Genomic DNA, 23,208 nt, shown 5'->3' with positions numbered 1-23,208 from the left:
AACTCAAGATATAAAAGTATGGGAAGTGGGACAGACACTGATAACAAACGTTGCTTTGATCTCAAGGGTTGTGGTTCAATCCTGGGGTATAGAAAGATAAAAATAAATGAGACCTAAAGGGAGGTATGAAGTAACAGACAGGGCCTGAGCCAGAATTTGAGAGATTTAAGTTCTAATTCCATCTGCCATCAATTTACTTTATGGCGTTGAGAAATTACTTCACCTCTCTCAGTTTTAATTTAGCCTTGTATAAATTATATGATGTCTTTTGAGAGAAGCAAAATAGTATATGGGAGAGCACAGATTTTAGAATCCAAAACACCAGAATTAGAATTTTCATCCTGCCACTTCACCTTTGTGTAGCCTTGGGCAACTTTCTTTACTCTGAGCTTTAGCTTCCTCTTTTATAAAATGGTGTGTGGGGGGCAGGTGGCATCTCCGAGAACTGTTGTGAGAATTAGGTGAGACAGCTTGTAAACGCAGCCAGAACAATAATGTGTAAATGTTTGTTTTCCTTCTATGAGAGTTCTCCCAGTTCTGAAATGAGAAGTTCCAATTCTCATTTTATACATAAATTTTTGAAGCACACCAGCTCATAATTATTGAATTTCCTGTGTTAAAGGATTAAGCATTTCTTTCAAACTAGACTTGTCATTAGGAAATTTTCCAACGGCTGGATAAAGCTTTGCAAATTAACAACAACGGGGATGAAAACAAACAAACAGACAGACAAACAAAAGCCAGTTCCACTCACACAGGAGTGAGGAGAAGAGAGTGGAAAGGAAGGGGTGATGAAAGTTCACGTCCCCACCTTTCCCTTTGCCTTCTCTGAGACACATCAACAGATTATGAAGCTAAGAGTTGCTTTTATTGGTTAGATAGACTATCTGCATCTGCATGAAGGCAATAACTACCTTCCAGTCTCTCTGGACCCACCCAACTGCTTCGGCATTTACATAGTTCTTCTCTTTCTGCTCAGTACATTCTTATTGACATATAGTTTGAAATTGCCACTGTTTGGGAAGAGCTCCAGAATTCCATTAGTTCCAGATGTCCACTGTATTTGTTTATACTTTTATGATTGTTATGGTAACAAATCAAATACATATAACAATTGGGAACCTGGGGGAAGGGGTAGTGGTCTTTATTTTCAGTGAAGGGATGTGTATGGGGCACTCCCCTTTAAAAATACCTCAGCTGTTAAGAAAATAGCAAAGAAAATAATGGTCTTTTCAAACAGAGGCATCAGTGAGCTTATTTTAAAAAATGGAATGTATTTTACAAATGAGAGTTGGCAGTAACTCTTGTGATAGTGATGATGCATATGGCCATTTCACTGTTGATTAATTTAAAACGTGTGGACATCAGAGAGCAGAATATTTAGCAGAGGCTACTCATGTCCCAATGCTGGACACTTTATCCAGTTGCCAGGAAGGAAAATCAAGTTGATGTTTAGAATATGAGTTCATGAAGGAATAATATCTGGAATTCTCTTTTGAATTTGGGTGAAATTTATTTATGCACTTGACCTGTTTTGCTCGATCTTTTTTTTTTTCCTCAATCTTTAAAATACATGCTACATAAAAATTCCAGAAATTCAGTATCTTATTCTTGGATCACTCCCTCAATATGTGTTGAATGACAACAGAATCTATGTATTGGGTGTCTCAGAAATCAGTTTGGGTGAAGTGATAGAAAACCCAACCACATTGGCTTTAACAGATAAGGGTTAATTTTTTTAATATCACAGATGAATTTGGAGTTTATCAAAATGTCACCAAGGACCAAGGTTCTTTTTTCTTTCTGTTTTACCACCCTTGGTGCATGGACTTTTGTCCTCGTAATTGCAAGTTGACTGATGGACTTATAAGTATCATCTAAAAGGGTGAAATGGAAAGGATAAAGGAGCAGGGGTTAGTTCAGATGAGTGGGTTTCATTTTATCGGAGAATGAAAAGCTTTCCTTGACACTGTATCCTGTACATCTCCTCTTGCTTCTTGTTGACCACACCTGGACACGTGTCCACTACTAGTTGGAAGGTAGCTAAGGAGAAAGTGATTGTAGAGGAGGTGGATCAGTGTCTACCTGTGCCTTTCAACACACCCCGGGTAAGGGCTTCATGAATCCAGGCTTGGACCTGATCTACACATCAGCCTTCACTTTTGATCTGTTTTGCAAATCCCAGCTATTGTTCACGAGAGAGTGGAGATGACTTAGAACAAATCTCTCAGCTCTTCAACACAGATTAAGATATATACGTCCTGGCTTCCCCAGTGGCTCAGCAGTAAAGAATCCACCTGCAATATAGGAGATGAAGAAGACATGGATTCCATCCCTGGGTCAAGAAGATCCCCTGGAGGAGGAAATGGCAACCCACTCCAGTATTCTTGCCTGGAGAATCCCATGGACAGAGGAGGAGCCTGGCGGGCTGCAGTCCAAAGGGTTGCAAAGAGTCAGACACGACTGACTGACGACTGAGCACACAGAAGCATCCACACCCTGCTGTCTGTGCTTCAGTAGCATTATATGTTTCTAAGAATAGATCAGCAGTCTGTAACCATGATGTGCATGGGAGAAAGGGAAAAGTAGAAGAACTCAGACCTCTTTTATGCATGAGATATAAACCACCTTTATATGCATAGTTTATTACTCATGCAACCCCTGGAGATAGAAGAAACTGGTTTAAAGGGTAACTGCTCACTGCCACATTGATAATTTGAGATTTAGGATACAAATTAAATGTGATCAATTCAGGGAATTATGTAATTAATTACAGGTTGGGCAAAGGGATTGAATAGTGTAGGTGATTATGATTTTGACTAACTCAAAAGATAAGGAATTTTCCATATTCATCCATTTAGAAGTACTTGAATGCTTGTTATGGACGCAGAGACTATTCTAGGCCCTGGGGATACAAAGTTTAATGAGATGAAATATTTATCCTTAAGCTTCACAGTCTGATAAGAGACAGTTATATAAGGTAGTGATTGCTATGAAGTTTAATTAGTACCACAGAGGGAGGAAGAGGAAGGTGATCAGGGAAGATTTCCAGAAGAGCCGTTAACTGGAAAAATAGGGGAGGAAGGGCATTCAGCGCAGAGGGAACAGCATTTGCAAAGACATATGGATTGGAAACAGCGCCATGAGTTGAGGAACATTCAGTGTCAATAGACAGGGACTGCACATTGGGGAGTGGCAAGGGACAAAGCTGGGTAGAGACTGTTTTGCAAAGCACCTTAGGTTCCAACTTCAATTCAGTTTCCTCTTGTGGGTTAGAGGAGAAGGGGATCTTCAGCAAGGTGATGACAGGTTACAGAGGAGGAGAGAATTCAGCAGCTTTGGGGGTGGTAAGTTCTACAGGGTTTGTGGGGGTGATTGAGCATGGGGTATGAGGGCTTCCGTGACACCCTCATCCAGGTTTGTGGACTGGGTGATCTGGGCTACGATAACACCGTTCAAAGATGACAAAAAAAGTGAGGAGCAGGTCTGGTGGATAAATGAGCTCCTGTCAGATCTATCTTTCTCCTCAACACTCTGCTCTTCTTGGGTGATGGAAGTGACCTCCCCTCCCTAACCTGGATGCTGCTGTCCTGACTCAGGCCAGCTGAAAGGCCACCAGGGTATCTGAACGGCCCATGATTCAGCCGCTTGAAGTCCATCAGACAGTTAGAGTGTCTGACTCAGGATCCATAGCACATTAGTTGCTGAGCTGATACTGGAAAGCAGGTGTCCTGACTTTCAAGGCTTACCATCTTTCAGTTCTACCCCCAGGATATATTCTCCCTAAACAGGTGAGATAAAATCATCAACAGATGCTTGCTGCTGTTTGGGGATAATCAGCTAGAACTTTGTGTGTTACTAGGAATTAGCTTGGGCTTCCCAGGTGGCGCTAGTGGTAAAGAACCCACCTGCCAATGCAGGAAACTTAAGAGATGCAGGTTCGATCCGTGCATTGGGAAGATCCCCCGGAGGAGGGCATGGCAACCCTCTCCAGTGTACTTGCCTAGAGAATCCCATGGACAGAGGAGCCTGGTGGGCTATAGTCCATGGGGTTGTAAAGAGCCGGACATGACTGAAGTGACTTAGCTAGCTAGCTAGCTAGGAGTTAGCTACCAATTTATGTATGTCTGTGATAATTTTCTTGAAAATTTATCTTTTTCTATGTGGCACCCACTTGAGTTACAATTGAGCTGAGAATAAAGCTTGCTGAAATGGTTTTGGTGTGAGCTTGTGTTAGGAAGGGTTATATATATATATATTTTTAGAGAGTGTAAAGTTATGTATTCCATAAAACTCAGAGAAATCTGAACTAATTTATCAAAGTAGTGCCACAGTCTTATGAATGACTTTTTATGAAATAGTACAGAGGCTTATTGCCTTTTTCGAGGAAGGGATACCTTTAAGAACCTGATGAAAAAGGCACGGATCGGCACAGTGTATTGGATGAACTTGGCTGGTTTCAAGTAACAAAACTAGCTTACGGTGCAGAAGGGGAGGTTTGTCATGAGGAATCCTGGCTGCCCCAGGAACTCAAGGGCAGTGGTGCAGCAGGCTTTCTTGAGGGCTGGGGCCAGGGACCAAATGCTCTCCCATCTTTTCCTGGTGCCTTGTGGTCTCTGTCTGCTCCTTCCTGCAGACCTAGTCCCTACTCCAGGCAAATAGCCTGCTCTGTGCTACTTTCAGTACATTCTAGCCCTCAGCTCCCAAGTAACAACATCTGAGGTTCCAGCCACATGGGAAGATTAAGATTAATAAAGATTAAGATCAGTTCTCTCCAATCCCATTTCCAAATTTCTGGAGGAGAACATATGATTGGCCAGCTCAGACCTAGCACTCAGATACAAGGTCCACTCTACCCTGTCTCCAGATCTACCATGCTGCTACAGGAAATTTACATACAATTTCAGGGCACCTTTGCATCTCCTGAGACCCAAATGTGATCTTCAAGTTAAGAACCCCAGACTAGGGAAATTTGAATGCCGGTAGCCCATCAGCACTACCTTTTAGCTGTAAAACTTATGTCGGGAATGGAACATGCATTTGAATAGAAGGTATTTGCATAGGCATAGAGCTTGAGAGTGCTTGCTCTGTGCAGGAGTTGTGAATTTTGAATATCAGTGGTTAAATCCAGGATGGTGAATACGACAGAGATTGAATTATAACACTCTCCAAGGTTGTGGATATTATATTCCTAACTTTTACCCTTAAAGGTTTGGAAATTCTATTTTAATTATTGTTAACATGCTTCGTAAATATCCAAGGGAATACAATATAGACCTGTTCATACATTCAGAGAGCCAAAATCTGGCTCACGTTGTTTTTTCTTCCACAGTTGGAGAAAATTGTGGTGTTCGGCTTGCCTCTTGGGGCATGTTAAACCACTTTTAATGCTGTCTCTTATTATTTTCTAACCATATGCACTTTCCACACGTATCTAACTAGCTGCTTTAGATGAAACCCCAACGTCTGGCCAAGCTGATGTAAATCTTTAGTAAGTGGTAAGAAAGAACAGGGTAACACAGTGCCTCTTTAGTGTTCAGACAGGACACAATTTAATAGTTGTAGACTTCATAGTCTCGGGCACAACTTTAGATATTTTTACCAGTTCCATAGAGTAGAAATTTCTGAACCATACAGCATTCTCCCACTGGCTGCACTAGGCAAAACTTAGCTATACCTGGCTTTTCCTATCTGCCTGTATTGTATAGTATTAATATTTTGCTCTTCAGATCATTAACCTGGGATGACTGGGACATAATTATTATTTCCAAAGAGCTTGGTGCGTATTTGTGGAATTGCTATCCTGTGCTATAAAACAGTGATCACGTGCAAGCATATAAATGTCCCAGATCATCAAAACCGATGTGTTACCAGTAAAGTTGCCAAGAGGCCACCATGGTTGTCCAGTTAGTGATACATTTTCAGTCCATGGAGTAGATCTTGAAAATGGATGACTGTAAAATAACCGCCAAAACTCAGTTCGGAGGTTCTAAGTGCTTTTAAGTCTTCGGTCTTTGCCATATTTTGATACCAGTCAGGCACAAATTTTTGTCAGGAATCTTCTTTTGTTGACTGATTAAACCTAGTGATTGGGTTTTGCTTCTGTGGCCTCACTCGTCCCCTCAGCTTTGGTGCGTGCCTTCTACACAGTTCACTCACGTGTTCTGAGTAACGCTTGTTCTTTCTTCCAACTTGTCTGTCTTCAGTTGAGTTCAGCGCCAGACCCCGTGCTGGAAACAGTCTCAGGAATTTTTCATTCATCAGACATTTTCTTCCAAAGAAAAATTCTGAGACTAGGAGGGTCACCTTGAGAGTACATTAATGTAGTTCAATTGTGTGTATCGTGTGTATGTGTGTGTGAGAGAGAGATGAGAGAGAGATAGAAGCATGGGTATGTATCACATACCCATAAGCAATTGAATATTTGGTAGGAAGCCAATTCTAGAAATAACACTTCCCAACAAGCATATCGAAACTATCTCACTGTCGTTTATCTGTCTTGATATTACAGAAATCCCATATTTATATGAGGCACTTCTCAGTTGTGGTTAAATAGCTGAACTTTTGTCCTTGCTTTAAGTTTTTCCCCAGATCTCTGAGAATTGATAATATCACTGGAATGCGGTATGTATCTGTTTCCTGTAGAATGAACTTAGAGCTGGCAGCTAGAATGCTAGTGGTCTTGGATTCCCTTGCCCTGTCATTTCATAGAAGCAGCAGTGAAGTTCCCCTGGAGGAAATCCCACCCACCACGCCAGGATTCCGTCACATATCATTGGTCTGAGCTGTGTGCACTTAACACTAAGGTTTCTGGGAGACTTGGCCAAATGTATCTGAAGTAAGAATTCCAACCATAAAATTTATATATAAATATATGAATGTGATACGATGAAAGGCTTGCTCACAGAGGAAGGAAAGGAAGAGACATTTCGTGAAAAAACCTAAATACATAGCACAAGGTATCATTTCGTTATGCATAGGTTTTGTTTTAATAGTATCAAGACTGACAGAGAATACAGTTTTATGCAGGGCCAGCCTCATCAATTCAAATCACCTGTCCTCCACTGGGAACTTGATTGTGAAAGTGTTGTTGTTGTTTTAGTCGCTAAGTTGTGTCTGACTCTTTTGCGACCGCATGGACTGTAGTCCGCTGGGCTCCTCTGTCCATGGGATATCCCAGGCAAGAACACTGGAGTGGGTTGCTGTTTCCTTCTTCAGGGGATCTTCTGACCCGGGGATCAAACTCACATTTCCCGCATTGGCAGGAGAATTCTTCACTACTCTGCCACCTGGGAAGCCCTGTGAAAGTGTAAAGAACCTTTATATTTGTTATTGGTAGTTAGAGCCTAGTCTTCCATCAGATTCTCCACTTCAGTAAGTGACTGAAGTCAGAAACCCAGGAGACATCCTTGTCCTTTCAGTTTCCCTTGCCCTTCACACCCAGTCCATCTTTACATTCTGTTGGTCCTAACACCTGCCATCCCCCCCAACCTGCCAACTTCTGACCTTTCTACATCATCACCTTCTTTAGTCACCACCATGTTTTACCTCATTTCCACTCTTGAACCTTCTAAGCAGAACTCTTTGAAAATAACACGTTGTGTTTTCAGTGGCTTCCTTTTGAATCTAAAGCCAAACCCAAGCTTTTCATCTTGGCCTGGAATATGCTGTGTAATTCAGTCCCTGCCTAATGTTCCACCCTCATTATGTGCCCTCTTCCGCTTCCTCTCTCAGCTCTGGTCAGTGTGGCCTTCTTTTGTTACTAGAGAAGCCAGGCTATCTCCCAGCTCTTTTAAACCTGGGAAGCTGTTACAATCATTTTCACAGCTGGCCTGCTGTCAGCTTTTAGGCCTCAGTTTGAATGTCACCTCCTCCAAGAAGTCTTTCATGATAACTCTTATCAAGGCAAGTGTCCCCAACTACTTTTCTTTTTTAATCACACCAGCACATTTATTTCATTTGTAGACTAAATCACAACCTCATATCTGTCATTCCTTTTAATGTATTTACCTATATTTATTGATTACCTCCCCCAACCAAGTTGTAAACTACATGTGGTTAAGGACTTTATCCCACACTGCCCACTGAAACAGCACAATTAATATTTGTTGAATAAATAAAGGAATCCTGACTACATTTTATAGTTGTCAAGTTTACTCATTGAACCTGATCATTGAAGTCAGAATATCTGATTATTTTATATTTATATTTATTAAGTATTTATTATTTTATATTATTTTATTTTATACAGTGGGATTTTTTTAATAGTAGTAAAATACATAAAGTTTGCTGTTTCAGCCATTTTTATGTGTTTGGGTCGGTGACATTAAGTACATTCACATTCTGTGTAGCCATCACCTCCATCCATCTCTTGAACTTTTTCATCTTCCCAAAGTGAAATGCTATACCCATTAAGCAACAATTCCCCATTCTTACCTCCTCCAGCCTCTGGCAACCACTATTCCACTTTCTCTCTGTGAATTTGACTATTTTAGGTACCTTATGTAAATGGAACTTGTAGTGGAATATTTGTAATCAATTTGTTTTTATTACCCCTTTAATAACATAGGATTTTACCCTCCAAATGTGATAATCTCATTTATAGTAATAATATTCCAAAAAGTAGTAATGATTTTCAAATTTTAATGATAAAATATTCCATTGGACTCTTTTGGAAATTTAATTTGCTTTTCATAGAACTTATATTTGGCACTTCAGCAGTATTACAGGGCACTTTTGAGATATAAGAGTTGATCTAAGAATACGTTGGTCCTGGAAATTTTTGTATTGAATAGCATTGATCATCAGGCCCTTTACTCTTAGGTCGTTAATCCTGCTTTTGGATGGTAGAGAATGTTTTCTACTTCCCAGCTTTGAAGAAAATACAAAAGAACAAATAAATCATATTGTTACATAATACTATTGTTTTTGTCTTGCTGTTCAATAGCTGATGCTCTGTGGTGAAACTGCAGTTTGGTTTAATGTGGCACTCATACAAGCCATTTTAACAGTGAATAATATGAGAGCCAGCTGGTTCTTTCAAGTTGAATTTGCAGACCATTAAAACTGAAGACACTCTGTGATTTGATCATCTTGATGGTAAATATATCACCCAAACCAAAATTTGACTTTTAGCCACCACCCCAACCATTTTTATTTTTTTCTAATAAAATAGTTTAGAGATAACTTTGGGGGGAAATGGAAATCAGTACAGACTTGTAGGACATGCAGTGAGGGAATGAATAATGTCAGGTAAGTGATTATTTGGAAATGAGAGCTCTTCCCTGAACAAGATTGCTTACTGTTTTCTTCATCATGGAGTAGAGTAAAATGTGGTAATAATTTTCTGTAGTCAAATTGCTGACACACAAAATTGGGTCCACAGAACTATGGCCTGGATTTTGAATTGCTTAGTCTGCGTGTTAGATTAAATGCTGTACAGCATATCACCTTGCTATTACAGTTTTGAATGATATTTGTTTAAAATTTTTATGTCAGCACTTTTAACTTACAGATGAAAGAACTTGAAAGTCACAGAAAATATTCACACAGAATATTTTTCTTATTCCTATGCTTTGTTTCTAAAATGGTTTTTTAAAAATTAGTTAATATGAAGCTGTATCTCAGAGACAGTTGGGGCTTCCCAGGTGACACAGTAGTCAAGAATCAATGTGCTAATGCACAAGGCACAAGAGACTCGAGTTTGATCCCTGGGTTGGGAAGATCCCCTGGGATCACCTGCAGTAGGAAATGTCAATGCACTCCAAGATGTGGGTTTGATCCCTGGATTGGGAAGATCCTATGGAATAGGAAATGGCAACCCACTCTAGCATTCTTGCCTATAAGATTCCATGGACAGAGGAGCCTGATGGGCTATAGTCCATGAGGTCGTAAAGAGTCAGACATGACTAAGCTGCTGAACACTAGCAGAAACAGTTTCCGAAAGTAAACATTTTCTGTAGTGTCAGTCAGTTCAGTTCAGTTCAGTCACTCAGTCATGTCCGACTCTTTGCAACCCCATGAATCACAACACGCCAGGCCTCCCTGTCCATCACCAACTCCCGGAGTTCACTCAAACTCATGTCCAAAGAGTCGGTGATGCCATCCAGCCATCTCATTCTCTGTCGTCCCTGTCTCCTCCCACCCCCAATCCCTCCCAGCATCAGAGTCTTTTCCAGGGAGTCAACTCATCGCATGAGGTGGCCAAAGTATTGGAGTTTCAGCTTTAGCATCAGTCCTTCCAAAGAACACCCAGGATTGATCTCCTCCAGAATGGACTGGTTGGATCTCCTTGCAGTCCAAGGGACTCTCAAGAGTCTTCTCCAGCACCACAGTTCAAAAGCATCAATTCTTCGGCGTAGTTTAGTAAAATTTGCCAAAAGGTCATATTCTTTAAATAACATTGTGTAGACCATGTTTCATAGGCAATCTTGCATGTAGTATTTTATAGAAATGTAGGATTAGAAAGTAGATTAAAAATGTATTGGGTCATTTAAAAAAAAAACAGCTTGAATGAAATAGGAAAGGCACTACTGCATAGGGAAATTAGCTCTGAAAGGATTTCCACCCCTCCCTAAGAATTTTTATTACCAAGTATTTCAAACCTCCATTAAAGTAAATAATAATATAAGGATACCCACATGCCTTCTACCTACACTAAATATTTGTTAACATTTTCGCACTTCTATACATGTATTCTCTATGTATATCAGTTCAGTTCAATTGCTCAGTCATGTCCAACTGTTTGTGATTCCATGGACTACAGCTTGCCAGGCTTCCCAGGCTTCCATCACCAGCTCCCAGAACTTGCTCAAATTCACGTCCATCGAGCCGGTGATACCATCCAACTGTCTCATCCTCTGTTGTCCCCTTCTCCTCCTGCCTTCAATCTTTCCCAGCATCAGTATACATGTGTGTGTATATACAATATATATATCTGTGAGTGAGTGCAGTTGCTTAGTTGTGTCTGACTCTTTGCGACCCCATGGACTGGAGCCTACCAGGCTCCTCCATCCATGGAATTTTCCAGGCAAGAGTACTGGAGTGGGTTGCCATTTCCTTCTCCAGGAGATCTTCCTGACCCAGGAATTGAACCTGGGTCTCCCTCATTGTAGGCAGATGCTTTACCATCTGAGCCACCAGGGAAGTACATAATATATATTAATATATGTATTATATATTATATGTGTATATATATGTATGTCTGTATGTTCCATATTATATATAATTTTGTTGTTGTTATTGTTCAGTGCTAAGTCATTTCCAACTTTTTCCAACCCCATGGACTGCAGCACACCAGACTTCCCTATTCTTCTATCTCCCAGAGTTTGCTCAAACTCGTGTCCATTGAGTCAGTGATGTCATCCAACCATCTCTTCCTCTGTCATCCCCTTCTCCTCCTGCCCTCAGTCTTTCCCAGCATCAGGGTCTTTTCCAGTGTGTCAGCTCTTCGCATCAGATGGCCAAAGTATTGGAGCTTAAGTGTCAGTCCTTCCAGTGAATATTCAGGGTTGATTTCCTTTAGGATTGACTGTTTTGATAACTCCTTGCTATTCAAGGGACTCTCAAGAGTCTTTTCAGCACCACTGTTCAAATGCATCAATTCTTCAGCTCTCAGCCTTCTTTATGGTCCAACTCTCATACCATACATGACTACTGGAAAAACCATAGCTTTGACTGTGTGGACCTTTGTCAGTAGAGTGGTGTCTCTGCTTTTTAATGCACCATGAAGGCTTGTCCTTCTCCCCCTGGACAGCCAGGGATTGAACCCGGATCTCCTGCATTGCAGATGGATTCCTTACTGTCTGGGCCACTAGAGAAGCCCATATATAGTTTTATGTATATTTAATTTGTATATATTTAATGTAAATTATTTAATTATATGATATATGGTATCAGTATGATTTATAATGCATATTAAAATGTATGTATTATTATCTATGTATAATTATATATTATGTCTGACTCATTGGAAAAGACCCTGATGCTTGGAAGGATTGAGGGCAGGAGGGGAAAGGGGCGACAGGGAATGAGATGGTTGGATGGCATCACTGACTCATTGGACATGAATTTGAGCAAACTCCAGGAAATAGTGAAGGACAGGAAAGCGTGGTGTATTGCAATCCATAGGGTCACAAAGAATCGGACACAACTGAGCAACTGAAGAACAACAACAATACATTTGTGGTCTGTTTTGCTAAATCATTTGAAAATTAAATTGCATATGTAATAGCACTTCACCTCTAAAAAATAAGGCCATCTCATATATAACCACAATCCCATGATCACATCTAAGAGAACTTTTCCACAATATCTTCTAGTGTCCAGCTCATATAAAATTTCTCCAGTTGTCTCTTTTTGAAACAGTATCCAGTAAAGTTTTGGTTATTAGTATCTTTTAATCTAAAGGAGATCGATCCTGGGTGTTCATTGGAAGGACTGATGCTAAAACTGAAACTCCAATACTTTGGCCACCTCATGCGACGAGTTGACTCACTGGAAGAGAGTCTGATGCTGGGAAGGATTGAGGGCGGGAGGAGAAGGGGACGACAGAGAATGAGATGGCTGGATGGCATCACTGACTCGATGGACATGAGTTTGAGTGAACTCCGGGAGTTGGTGATGGACAGGGAGGCCCGGCGTGCTGTGATTCATGGGGTCGCAAAGAGTTGGACACGACTGAGCGACTGAACTGAACTGAATCTAAAATAATAACTCTACCTTCTTTTTTGTGTATGAGGGGTCATTTACTTTTGGAAAAGTTCAGGCCAGTTGTCTTTGAAAATCATGCATGCTTGGTTTTCTGTTTCCTTCTTCATGGGGTTATTTATCTTGTTCTTCTATCCTTGTATATCCTCTTGACTAGAAGCTAGGTAGGTCTGGAAGCTTGATTTAAGGTTTGATTGTTTTTGGCATCAACTTCTTAGATAATGTTTAGTATTTCATATTTCATCATATCAATAGGTTGTGGAAAGATTTCAAAGTGTTCCACAGTAGTGCAGTTCTTGAGGAAATGAAAAGTTAACTTTTGGTGTTACTGACGTTTGATCAATGTCTTTGGATCCTGGCTGGAGAATCCCCCTGGAATTTTACTCAACTACCAGCACCCATATTGGACAAGGAAGCTAGAAATGAGAGTTTATGGTAGTGCAGTGATGTCATGTGTATAAATGTGCTTTGTCACACTGGAAAGAGAGAGCTTGGCAATTTGAATTCATAGACTGTTAGGACAGTGGAATAGTTGGTGGTTAGCCCTCATAAATTTTGATTTGTTGTTTGGCTTAGTGATCTTGTAGTCAATATAATTATTAAGGGATATAATAAAGTGTGTCATAATCAGTCAACCCTATGGAAATGAATACTACTTTGTTGTGTTTAGAATGCCCATCGTGATTGAGAGACACAGTTATGTTGCATGGCAGTGATTCCAGTTTATGACCTGTCTCACATTTCTAAGGTTAGACATTCAGGTGAGCAGTCAGCTGTGTTGTAAGCACTTTGCAAACTCACTTATGGATGCCCAGGCACCATGCCACGTCTACTGAATCATCTTCCATGAGGGAGGTGTATGGCAGGGCAGGGCTGAGGCTCAAACATCAGTTCAGTTCAGTTTAGTCACTCAGTCGTGTCCAACTCTTTGCGACCCCATGAACCATAGCACACCAGGCCTCTCTGTCCATCACTAACTCCCGGAGTTCACCCAAACTCATGTCCATTGAGTCGGTGATGCCATCCAACCTTCTCTTCTCCTTCTGCCCTCAATCTTTTCCAGCATCAGGGTCTTTTCAAATGAGTCAGCTCTTTGCATCAGGTCGCCACAGTATTGGAGTTTCAGCTTCAACATCAGCCCTTCCAGTGAACACCCAGGATTGATCTCCTTTAGGATCCACTGGTTGGATCTGCTTGTAGTCCAAAGCATCAGTATTTTGCAAAACATCCCCAGGTGATTTGGTTAGGTCCTAAGGCTAAGAATGATTGGAGTAAGAAGAAATAGTACCAATTATGAGACTGATTATGATCATGGAACTTCTTTGCCTTCATTTTGCTCAGACTGAAAGTTCTCTGAACTCCTTCCTCAAAAGGCTGTATTGAAATTCTATATATCAGGAGCTTAACGTGTCCTAGGCCAACCTACCTGGAAGGAAGAAGCATGCTGTGACTCTCTGTGTTGTGGACAAATTGATATCTTATTGTTTTGTTTATAATTTTTATGAAAAGATGTATTTAAAATAATTCGAGCCTGGTGCCCAAAATTATATCCATGTGTCTTCCCTGCAGTTTGTGGTTTAGTGACTGGGCAAGAGTGACAAGAAATCATTGTACCATAGAATATTCTTTTTCTATGAATGATGCATTTGCTTCAGGGTGAAGTCTGATTGCAAATGAAAGTGAAATAATACCACAGGTCACAGCATTCTGAGCTGTAGATCTGGGAAGGAGCTGAGGATGGGAGGCTGCAGACGTACGTTGGTTCAATCCCAAGCCTTGAGGCCAAATCTGTTGGGACTGGGGAACAATCCTTGAGCCTAACCACTCATAATGGGAACATGTAGATGCAGAATTTCCCATGAACTAGCCACACTATAGTAAGCCAGTTAAAAACAATTAAAATTGAATTTTTTATTTTAGAAAGGCTTGGCCCATTGCCCTAGTTCATGGAGGTCTTATAAGGAAGTGATTGTAGAGCAATCTGTGAACACAAAATGTTTTTAATGCTATATTTTATTTTCACTAGGAATAATGATTTACATTGCAGGAATGAGTCAGATATTATCCAAGCATTGAATTAGGCACTTTCCCTGTCTAAAGCTGGGACTGTCTGAAAAAGAGTATGTAAATTTAGCCTAGTAACACAAAAGTGCTATGGGAATAATTGTAAATAATTGGATTATTAGTAAGGAATTGAGAGTATGGGCAGATTTTTTTCTGTGGTTGGAGTATTGGACAAAAAACAGCATAACTTTGGCAATCTAAATGAAGCACAGGACAAAAGGCACATGCTGCCAAATAAGAATGACATTTGAAAACCATGTTAATACAGCATTTACCTTCCAAGAGATTTTCAGATCCAATTCTGTTTCATCCAGATTATGCCTCTCCCTCTGTAATCAGCCATTTTTGTTGAAAACTTGACTCTTCAAGTACGCTTACATCCACTTGCTAAGCTGCACTGTCAAATGAGCTGGTTTTTCTCTTTGACTGTAGTGATAAGGATCTAGTGAGGAAATGTGTCAAGTCAAAAGATTTCTGTTGTACATGTTCCAACTATTTGCCAAATATTTAGTGTATTTAATAAAGATGGATCCCTGTGGGCTCCAGAGATGCCTAATGAATATTGTCAGAATTAACAAGTATTGTTTCTATTCCATGTGTTTCATATTGAAATGAGGGCGAAAATTATTGACCCTGGAAAAGTCTTAAGGGTTATTTTTCTTTTGATGAAAACCTTCCAGTGAGGAATTCATGTCTGAAGTCTTGAACCAGTTTTAGATAGGACTGACTCAGATTTTCCTAGCATTTTCTAGTGTGCCTTGATTTTGCTGGTGTCGCTCAGAAAACACTATATTTGCATATACCGAATCTTTGCAGTCCTCATATGTAAGAATTCCATAGAGTATCTTGGCAAAACAAAGAGGAAAAACAAACCCAAACAGTGTTGAAAACTATAAATTAAAATTCATGTTCCATTATGTTTTATAAAGATTGAAAAATGACATACCAACGTGAGTCTGTTGAATTAAAATATTTACATTTGTCTCAATAAGTTAGAAAGAAAATAGGAAATAAACCTAAATTTCTTTCTTTGTTACCTAACATAGAAGATTTAATTTTTTAAGTAAAAGATTATGTTGCTGTGATCTTTCAGTCTCTATTGTAAGATGTATATAGTCATAAAAGTCTTTATGTGTGTTGCATAAGATTAAATTATTGAATAAATTTTGTTATAACTTGATGGAAAATTATGCAGCAATTAAGGTCATATATTGGAATAGTATTTACATGGGAAAATGATTTTGGCAATATTAAGTAAAAAAAATAGCAGGATTCAAATTTGACTGTTGGATATAATTCCAATTTTGTGATTAAAAAGATAAAGCATACATATAAAATTATGTAGGATAATATAAGAAATCAGGTTTCTTTAGGTGCCATTATATGTGATTTTTATTTTCTTATTTATATGTTACTGCCTTTTTCTAATTAACTGAAATAATTATTTTTGAATCAGAGAAATATATAAAAGATCATAATATAAAATAAACAACATCTATCAGAGAAGTATTTATTAAATGCTGTTAGTAGTATTTGGGGCTTCCCTGGTGGCTCAGGCAGTAAAGAATCTGCCTGTAATGCAGGCAACCCGGATTTAATCTCTGGGTCAGGAAGATCCCCTGGAGAAGGGAATGGCTACCCACTCCACTGTTCTTGCCTGGAGAATGCTACGGACAGAGGAGGCTGGCGGACTACAGTCTGTGGAAATGCAAAGAATTTAACATGACTGAGAGACTAACCCACAAGTACTATTTGAAAGAACTGAGCCAAAGAAAGAATGATGGCTTAAGTATTTGACTTTGTCCAGGCACTACTGTGTTTAGGAGTAATTTGGTTGTACACCACCATGGTGCTGAGTGACTTCTTTATTGACAGAATGAAATGAGGGCGGAGATTTTATTCAACAGCCCAAGCACTTTTGTATTCTTGATTGAATACAGTGTCTATGGAAGACAATAGTAGATTTTTAATCGATCTGGCATATTATGAAGGATATTAAAATATACTTAGAATTTGACAATATAAAAAACTAATCAGGTAAAAAAAAATGTGGAAACAGGACTGCAAGGAGATCCAACCAGTCCATTCTGGAGGAGATCAATCATGGGTGTTCATTGGAAGGACTGATGCTAAAGCTGAAACTCCAATACTTTGGCCACCTTATGCGACGAGTTGACTCACTGGAAAAGAGTCTGATGCTGGGAGGGATTGGGGGTAGGAGGAGACGGGGACGACAGAGAATGAGATGGCTAGATGGCATCACTGACTCGATGGACATGAGTCTGAGTGAACTCCGGGAGTTGGTGATGAACAGGGAGGCCTGGCATGCTGTGATTCATGGGGTCGCAAAGAGTAGGACACGACTGAGCGACTGAACGGAACTGAAACTGAGGAAGAACCAGGAAATAGGGCTGGAAAGATGGGCAGGAGCAGCAAAGGTCTAAGGTTAGTTTCCTGAAGAGATAACACTAGTGCTGTTTGTGTACCAATTACACAACTTTTGGGCTGTTTGTATATTCCTTACTAGTGTTGACTTAATATTTTTCTTTATATTTAAAGTTCTTTTATTCATTCTCATCATAGCAAACCCACCTATGAAATTATGAGTCTGGTGTGTTTGTATTTTTTAATAATATGAATTAAAATTAATATGTGACTGTTAAAACCATACGATATGAAACTGCCTTGCATCTGCATCATAGCACACTTTGGTAAGCTGGAGTAGAGAAACAGAGAAGCGGAGATAAGGACTGACTTTTGGACCATTCTGCCTATCTCTGAAGTGCTGCCATAATTGGGGCTGATTTTCTTGCTGTACTTGACTGGACGAAGCTTTGTGTTTGGAATTTCTCAGAAGGTTCATCTTCCAGCACAGGCATTAGGGCAGTGCCATTGACCACAGGTGACCCATTCTAGCAAGACAGAAGGGAGAGTGAGGAAGAGCATTTAGTGATGGGGAGCAGATGGGGTCGCAATTGCCACAGAGAGAAAGGAGGAAGAAATACACAGGACGGAGGTCCGCCAACTGGTAAGAGTCAGCTATTGCCCAAATATTGTCATGGTCCAGCCTGTTCACTCTTGTGGGTACTGTGATAAAGAGTTGTCCTGAGTGAATTGCATCTCCTGTCCCCTGAACTACTTAGAGAAAGAAAAAAGAACAGAAAGATGAAAATATAGCCCAGTCACACCCAGTGATTTTTATAAACCTGTAGAATTCAGTGGTAAAAGGAACTTAAATGGGGTCACTTAGTCCACCCATGGACTCATAGGAAATGCTCTATCTGTGCACTTCTGAAAATGACATAAGGAAGCATGCTGTGTTGGCTTGTGGATAGGAGCCCATGAACCTTGCCAAAGCCCAGCCTCCCTTATCTGCCAAGACCACTCTATAACAGAAAGGGCCATTATGGCCCAGATTCCCACTACAGGGAGGCTGGCAATGGCCTGGCTTTGGTCCACTGTGCTCGCTATATCATAATCTTTCTTGTTTGCTGGCTGCTGAATCCAGATTGACTTTCTCCCTTTAGGAAAAAAAAAAAAGGGGGGAGATTTTTATATTGGCCAAGAATACTTGAAAATGGAACTTCTCCTGGGGTCTCAGCTTATCCCTGTTTACTTTAAGATGATCCTTTTGCCTGTGGGGTATGGTGATTTCAGATCAGTGCCCTCTCTTTTAAATAATCCGTTATCTTTTGCAGAGCTGTTTTGGTGGTTATTTTTGTTTTGAATGAGGTTTTTTTTGGTTTGCTTGTTGTTGTTGTTGTTGTTGTTTTATATTTTAATAAGATGGACCCAATCAAAAGAAACAAATAACTATTTCCTTTTTTCAAGAAACTCCAGAGAAAAAGGTGTGCTGATTTGCCTTGTTGCAAGTTTGAAATTCTTTGTTTTCGCCAACCTAAATAATAATAGACTGTAAGCTTAATGAGGGCAGGGGTTTGATCTCTTTTAATCACCAAAGCATCTATATAAAGCATGGGAACTGATTTGTAATAGTTGCTGATACATTTTCTTAGGTGAATGAATGTGTAAATAACATTATTGTGTCATTTTTGGATAGCATGTCCCAGTTGTAAAGTATTTTCCATTAGCTCATCTGATCCTCACAACAGCATCTTCAAAGTGGATAGAAGCTGATATTTTTATCCTCATTGTGTAGATGAGGTAAATGCAGTTCAGAAGTGGAATGGTGTACCCCAGGCTTCACATGGAAGTTGGTGATGTGTGGTTCTTTCTATTCCTGAAGACCATTTCGTAATTCGGAATCCGGCAAGATGGGTGTAGCTGTTCTTCTGTGTGATAGTTCCTGCTTTTCTAGACCTTCACGGAATTCTCCTTCTTTATTTTCAGATTACAGGACAGGTCCATGTTTTACTGTGATCAGCAACCAGATGTGCCAGGGACAGCTCAGCGGGATTGTCTGCACGAAAACGCTCTGCTGTGCCACGGTCGGCCGCGCCTGGGGCCACCCCTGTGAGATGTGTCCTGCCCAGCCCCACCCCTGTCGCCGCGGCTTCATTCCAAATATCCGCACAGGAGCTTGTCAAGGTAAAGCCCGGGCCAGTGGAGTTATTAATGGATCCATCTTATTTGCTCTGGAGAGCCATTCTCCAGTGAAGTTGGAGAGAATGGAAAAGCAGTGTCAGAGGCATAACTTCACGATTTCGCTGACGGCATGATCTCCAACTTAGGCATTAGGAGCGTGGCTCAGGAGAGAGCAGCTGGCCCCTCTGGATTTTTTCCTTGCCAGCAGTCCCCCTACCCCCATCTCTGACCCCCAAAGTGTTTCCCAGGAGTGATATGATTCTGTTTACAGCAATGTTGTACATTATAGTAATGCTGTGTATAAACATGAAACAAAATTTGTGAACAAGGTAGCTTGTTTTTCTTTGTTTTTTTCCCCCTTAGTTTGAAATTGTTGGAGTTCCTCTGTCTCATGGGTTGTACTTAGCTGACCTGAAAAAAATTGTTCCTCTCTCCATTTTACATGCTACATTATGCTTTTTCTTTTTTATAAAAGAAGTCAGAAATAAATTAGGATTTGTTTCACAGTTTTAAATATCCCCAGATGTCGCCCGCTCGCTTCTTCTCCTGCCTCCCATAGAAGCCCTTACTCTGTTTTTGGCTTTTACTCCTGTTCTTCCAGCTGTACAAATTCTTTTATTGTCTGGATGTCTGGCAGGAAATAGGAGGAAGTGAACAGAGGCAGCTCTCCACTAAACTGATGGGCCTGAAAACTTCCAGCCTGTATCTGTTTCCTTTAGACATCTTCAGTGCTTTTTTAGAAAGTTGCAGTATTTTCAGAAAATTCAAGGTATGCTTTTCAGAGGCACATAGATTCTAGTTTGGTTTTGTTCTGTATGTCAGTTCTAAGGATAATGTGCTGTGAAACAGAGCTTGAGCTTAATCACACAGTTCTGTGGCGCTCCTTTAAATTATACTTCAATAAATTCTATTTCACATGAACACTGTCGATCCTGGCCCCTTGAATGTATCCTTCTGAATGTTAGGAGTAGCAGGAAGTCACTCTGAAACCCTAGAATCACAGAAGGGTAGATTGTACAGTTTTATGTAACAAAGAGTAAGTTTCATTCTGCTTTTCCTCTGGTGCCTTCTTATTTTTCTCATCCTTGGAAAGTCTTAGGGAGTTTTGAAAAAAATTATTGGCCTTGGTGTTCTGAAGATGGCTAATACCCCTGAACTCACCAACAGTGACCAGAAAGCCAGATGTGAGGGCCCCGCTGCCTGTCCATGAGCCGTAGACAGAGGCTGAGGTGCTGAGAGAATCTGGGGGAAGAGAGTAAAGAGAGGGAGGCAAATGCTGCTTCTCCATAGCTTTGATGTTCATTTTGTACAATCCAGACTTTTCTACCGTTTTCTTTCTGTTCCTTTCTGACTCTGCTATTCAACATACAAGGGAAAAAAAAGAGTTTTTTTAATAAGAAAATTCATGAAAACTCATGGAATCAAAATGGCACTTATAGTACCACTTTGAGAATGAAATTCTTCATGCTTTTATTTTTTCTTGAAAGAATGTTTTCAGCTTGGGACACTGTTTCCCTGCTAGTGTTTTTAGTCCTTAGTCTAGATGCGAGGGGCTGTGGGCAGTGGGCTCAGAGAAGAGTTTATTCCATCTTCAATCTTGGAGTATATGACCAGCAGAGAGGTGTCCTCATACGTATTTCCTCTTGGCTGGAAATCGTGATTGACAAGACTATCTAGTTTTGCTTCCATGTCCAATTTTAATGTCAAATAACATTTTAATGAACACATTCAGCATATCAAGAATGGAAAATTCTGATATAAGACAAAATAGAGATCAGCTATAAAACATAATCTAATTATACTCACATATTGTCATTGATTTGTGAGGCCAGGACATTTCATTTAAAACAGCAAATGACAATTTATACCAAATAAATTGTTGTTCAGGCAGCAACCCTTTTCCAACATGGCAACTTGTTTCAAAAACACAGATTCTTAGAGATTTTACAATTGGCAATTGCTCTCTCACTTCACACAATGAAGAGTAAAACTAAAAGGTAAATAGTCTTCCATGTTTCCAAAGAAAATACCCAGAGGAAGAAAAGTTAGACACCTCCCTAGGGTTTTTTATTAAACCAGAGTTTTGTGTGTTATGGATGAAGAGATTGAGAGAATATACATGTACATTTACCAGCATCTTTCTAATGAAACTGGAATGATAACTTTTGTTCCTGGAAAGTAATATTTGGGGTTCCATGTAGGACCACAGTTATTTCTTGAGTGCTGAGGGTTTCCGTTCCATTCCGTCGCTCAGTCATGTCCGACTCTTTGCGACCCCGTGGACTGTAGCCTACCAGGCTTCTCTGTCCATGGGATTCTCCAGGCAAGAATACTGGAGTGGGTTACCATTTCCTTCTCCAGTGAACAAAACAGACAAAGAAACTGCACTCTAGAATCTTGTATTGAAAACATCAAAACACAGCAAACAGATGTTTATGAGATCAACTGGTGATTGGTCCTATGGGAAAACATGAAAGAGTAAGGAAAAGTGGTGAGTGATGGGGAGCAAGGCGGGTGGCATGGAGAGGGTCCCCTGCTGCAGTCGAGCAGAGATCTGATGGGGGGCGGGGACAGCGTGAGCCGTGCAGCTCTGTGGAGGAAGGAGAGTCCAGGCAGGGGCAACTTTGCTGTATTTGAAGAACAGCAGGGAAGCCTGTGTGGATGAAGAGGAGTGAGAAAAGGGAGAAGGTTAGGAGATGAGGTCAGAGAGTCGAGGGGTCAGTTAGACTCTTGCAGGACTTAGCATGGAGCTGGGACAGGAGCCGACTTACCTTTAAAAAGGTTCCCTCTGGTGGCTGCTCTGCTCTCTCTTCTTGGCTTAATTTCCTGGGTTGTTTAATTTTTATTGTGCAAGACAATTCTCCAGAATTTACGCTGAACATTTTCCATTTCATTTGTATAAAACCATGAGCTGTCTCGTGTAGTCTGAGTGATCTCATTCAAGTAAATTCTGTTTGAACTGAATCACTCAATATAACTCTTAAAGACAGAGTTACTATAGAAACGTGTTGCATTTTGACTCTAAGGATTTCTCGAATACCTCTAGTTATCGCTGTCAATCTTTTCATTATCGTATCTTTGTACTCTGCCGTGTGCATAATAAAGCTCACAAAAGTTAGTACCAACATGCTCCTGTGTGTGAGGAAAGATGGAAGATGGGGAAATAAAAGAATACTTGTGACTTCTAATAGAGCATTACTGACAAAGTTGTTACTCAAATTATTCATTTCTCATAAGGTAATTGGGAGAAATGGTTTCTCTCATAATGTTCCAGCTGCAGTGATGGACAGATAATGCATTGATATAAATGTGATAACTGTGGACAAACTATCATATTTTCTTCTGCAGTGAATTTGATATGAATTTCTTTCTCTCTGTCTCACTTCTAAAATCTGACAGATGTGGACGAATGCCAGGCCATCCCTGGGCTCTGTCAAGGAGGAAATTGCATTAATACTGTTGGGTCTTTTGAGTGCAAATGCCCTGCTGGACACAAATTTAATGAAGTGTCACAAAAATGTGAAGGTAAGAAATATTGTGCTTTGCAGTTAAGAGGTGGAGCGGCGGACAAAACCCACATCAGTGATAAGCTGTTTTCAAATTGTTCCTAAATCCTTCTGTCTTGGTTATTCCTGTGAATGTGTAAATATAATATTCTTACCAGGAATAATATGCCTTTCTGCTATTGAACCAGAAAAAGCCTGCAGCTTTTTCCATTTTTATAGACGTAAAGTAAGAGATCCATCTGAATCAAATTCAATATTAAAACATGAAATGTTCTTGAACCAATATCTGGGTTAAAATGTTCAAGACATGTGTTTTTACATAGTTCTAGAGACATGAGTTTGAATTTGATCATTACATATCATTCAGAATGACATATCTTCTGTT

General features: G+C 40.1%; 1 protein-coding gene across 1 annotated transcript in view; it reads left to right on the top strand.

Moving 5' to 3' along the window:
- Positions 1–23,208, top strand: part of FBN1 (fibrillin 1) — a 272,564-nt gene that overhangs the window by 106,764 nt on the left and 142,592 nt on the right. The window contains exons 7-8 of the mRNA XM_055436892.2: positions 19,123–19,320; positions 22,717–22,842. Of these exons, the coding sequence (XP_055292867.1) occupies positions 19,123–19,320; positions 22,717–22,842 (324 nt within the window). The remainder of the gene's footprint in view (positions 1–19,122; positions 19,321–22,716; positions 22,843–23,208) is intronic.

Source organism: Moschus berezovskii, chromosome 9 (genome assembly GCF_049115385.1).
Source record: "Moschus berezovskii isolate FMDL1 chromosome 9, NW_MosBer_1.0, whole genome shotgun sequence".
Classification (NCBI taxonomy): Eukaryota; Metazoa; Chordata; class Mammalia; order Artiodactyla; family Moschidae; genus Moschus; species Moschus berezovskii.
Note: the sequence above shows the minus strand (reverse complement) of the source record. Positions and strands in the feature narration are given on the sequence as shown.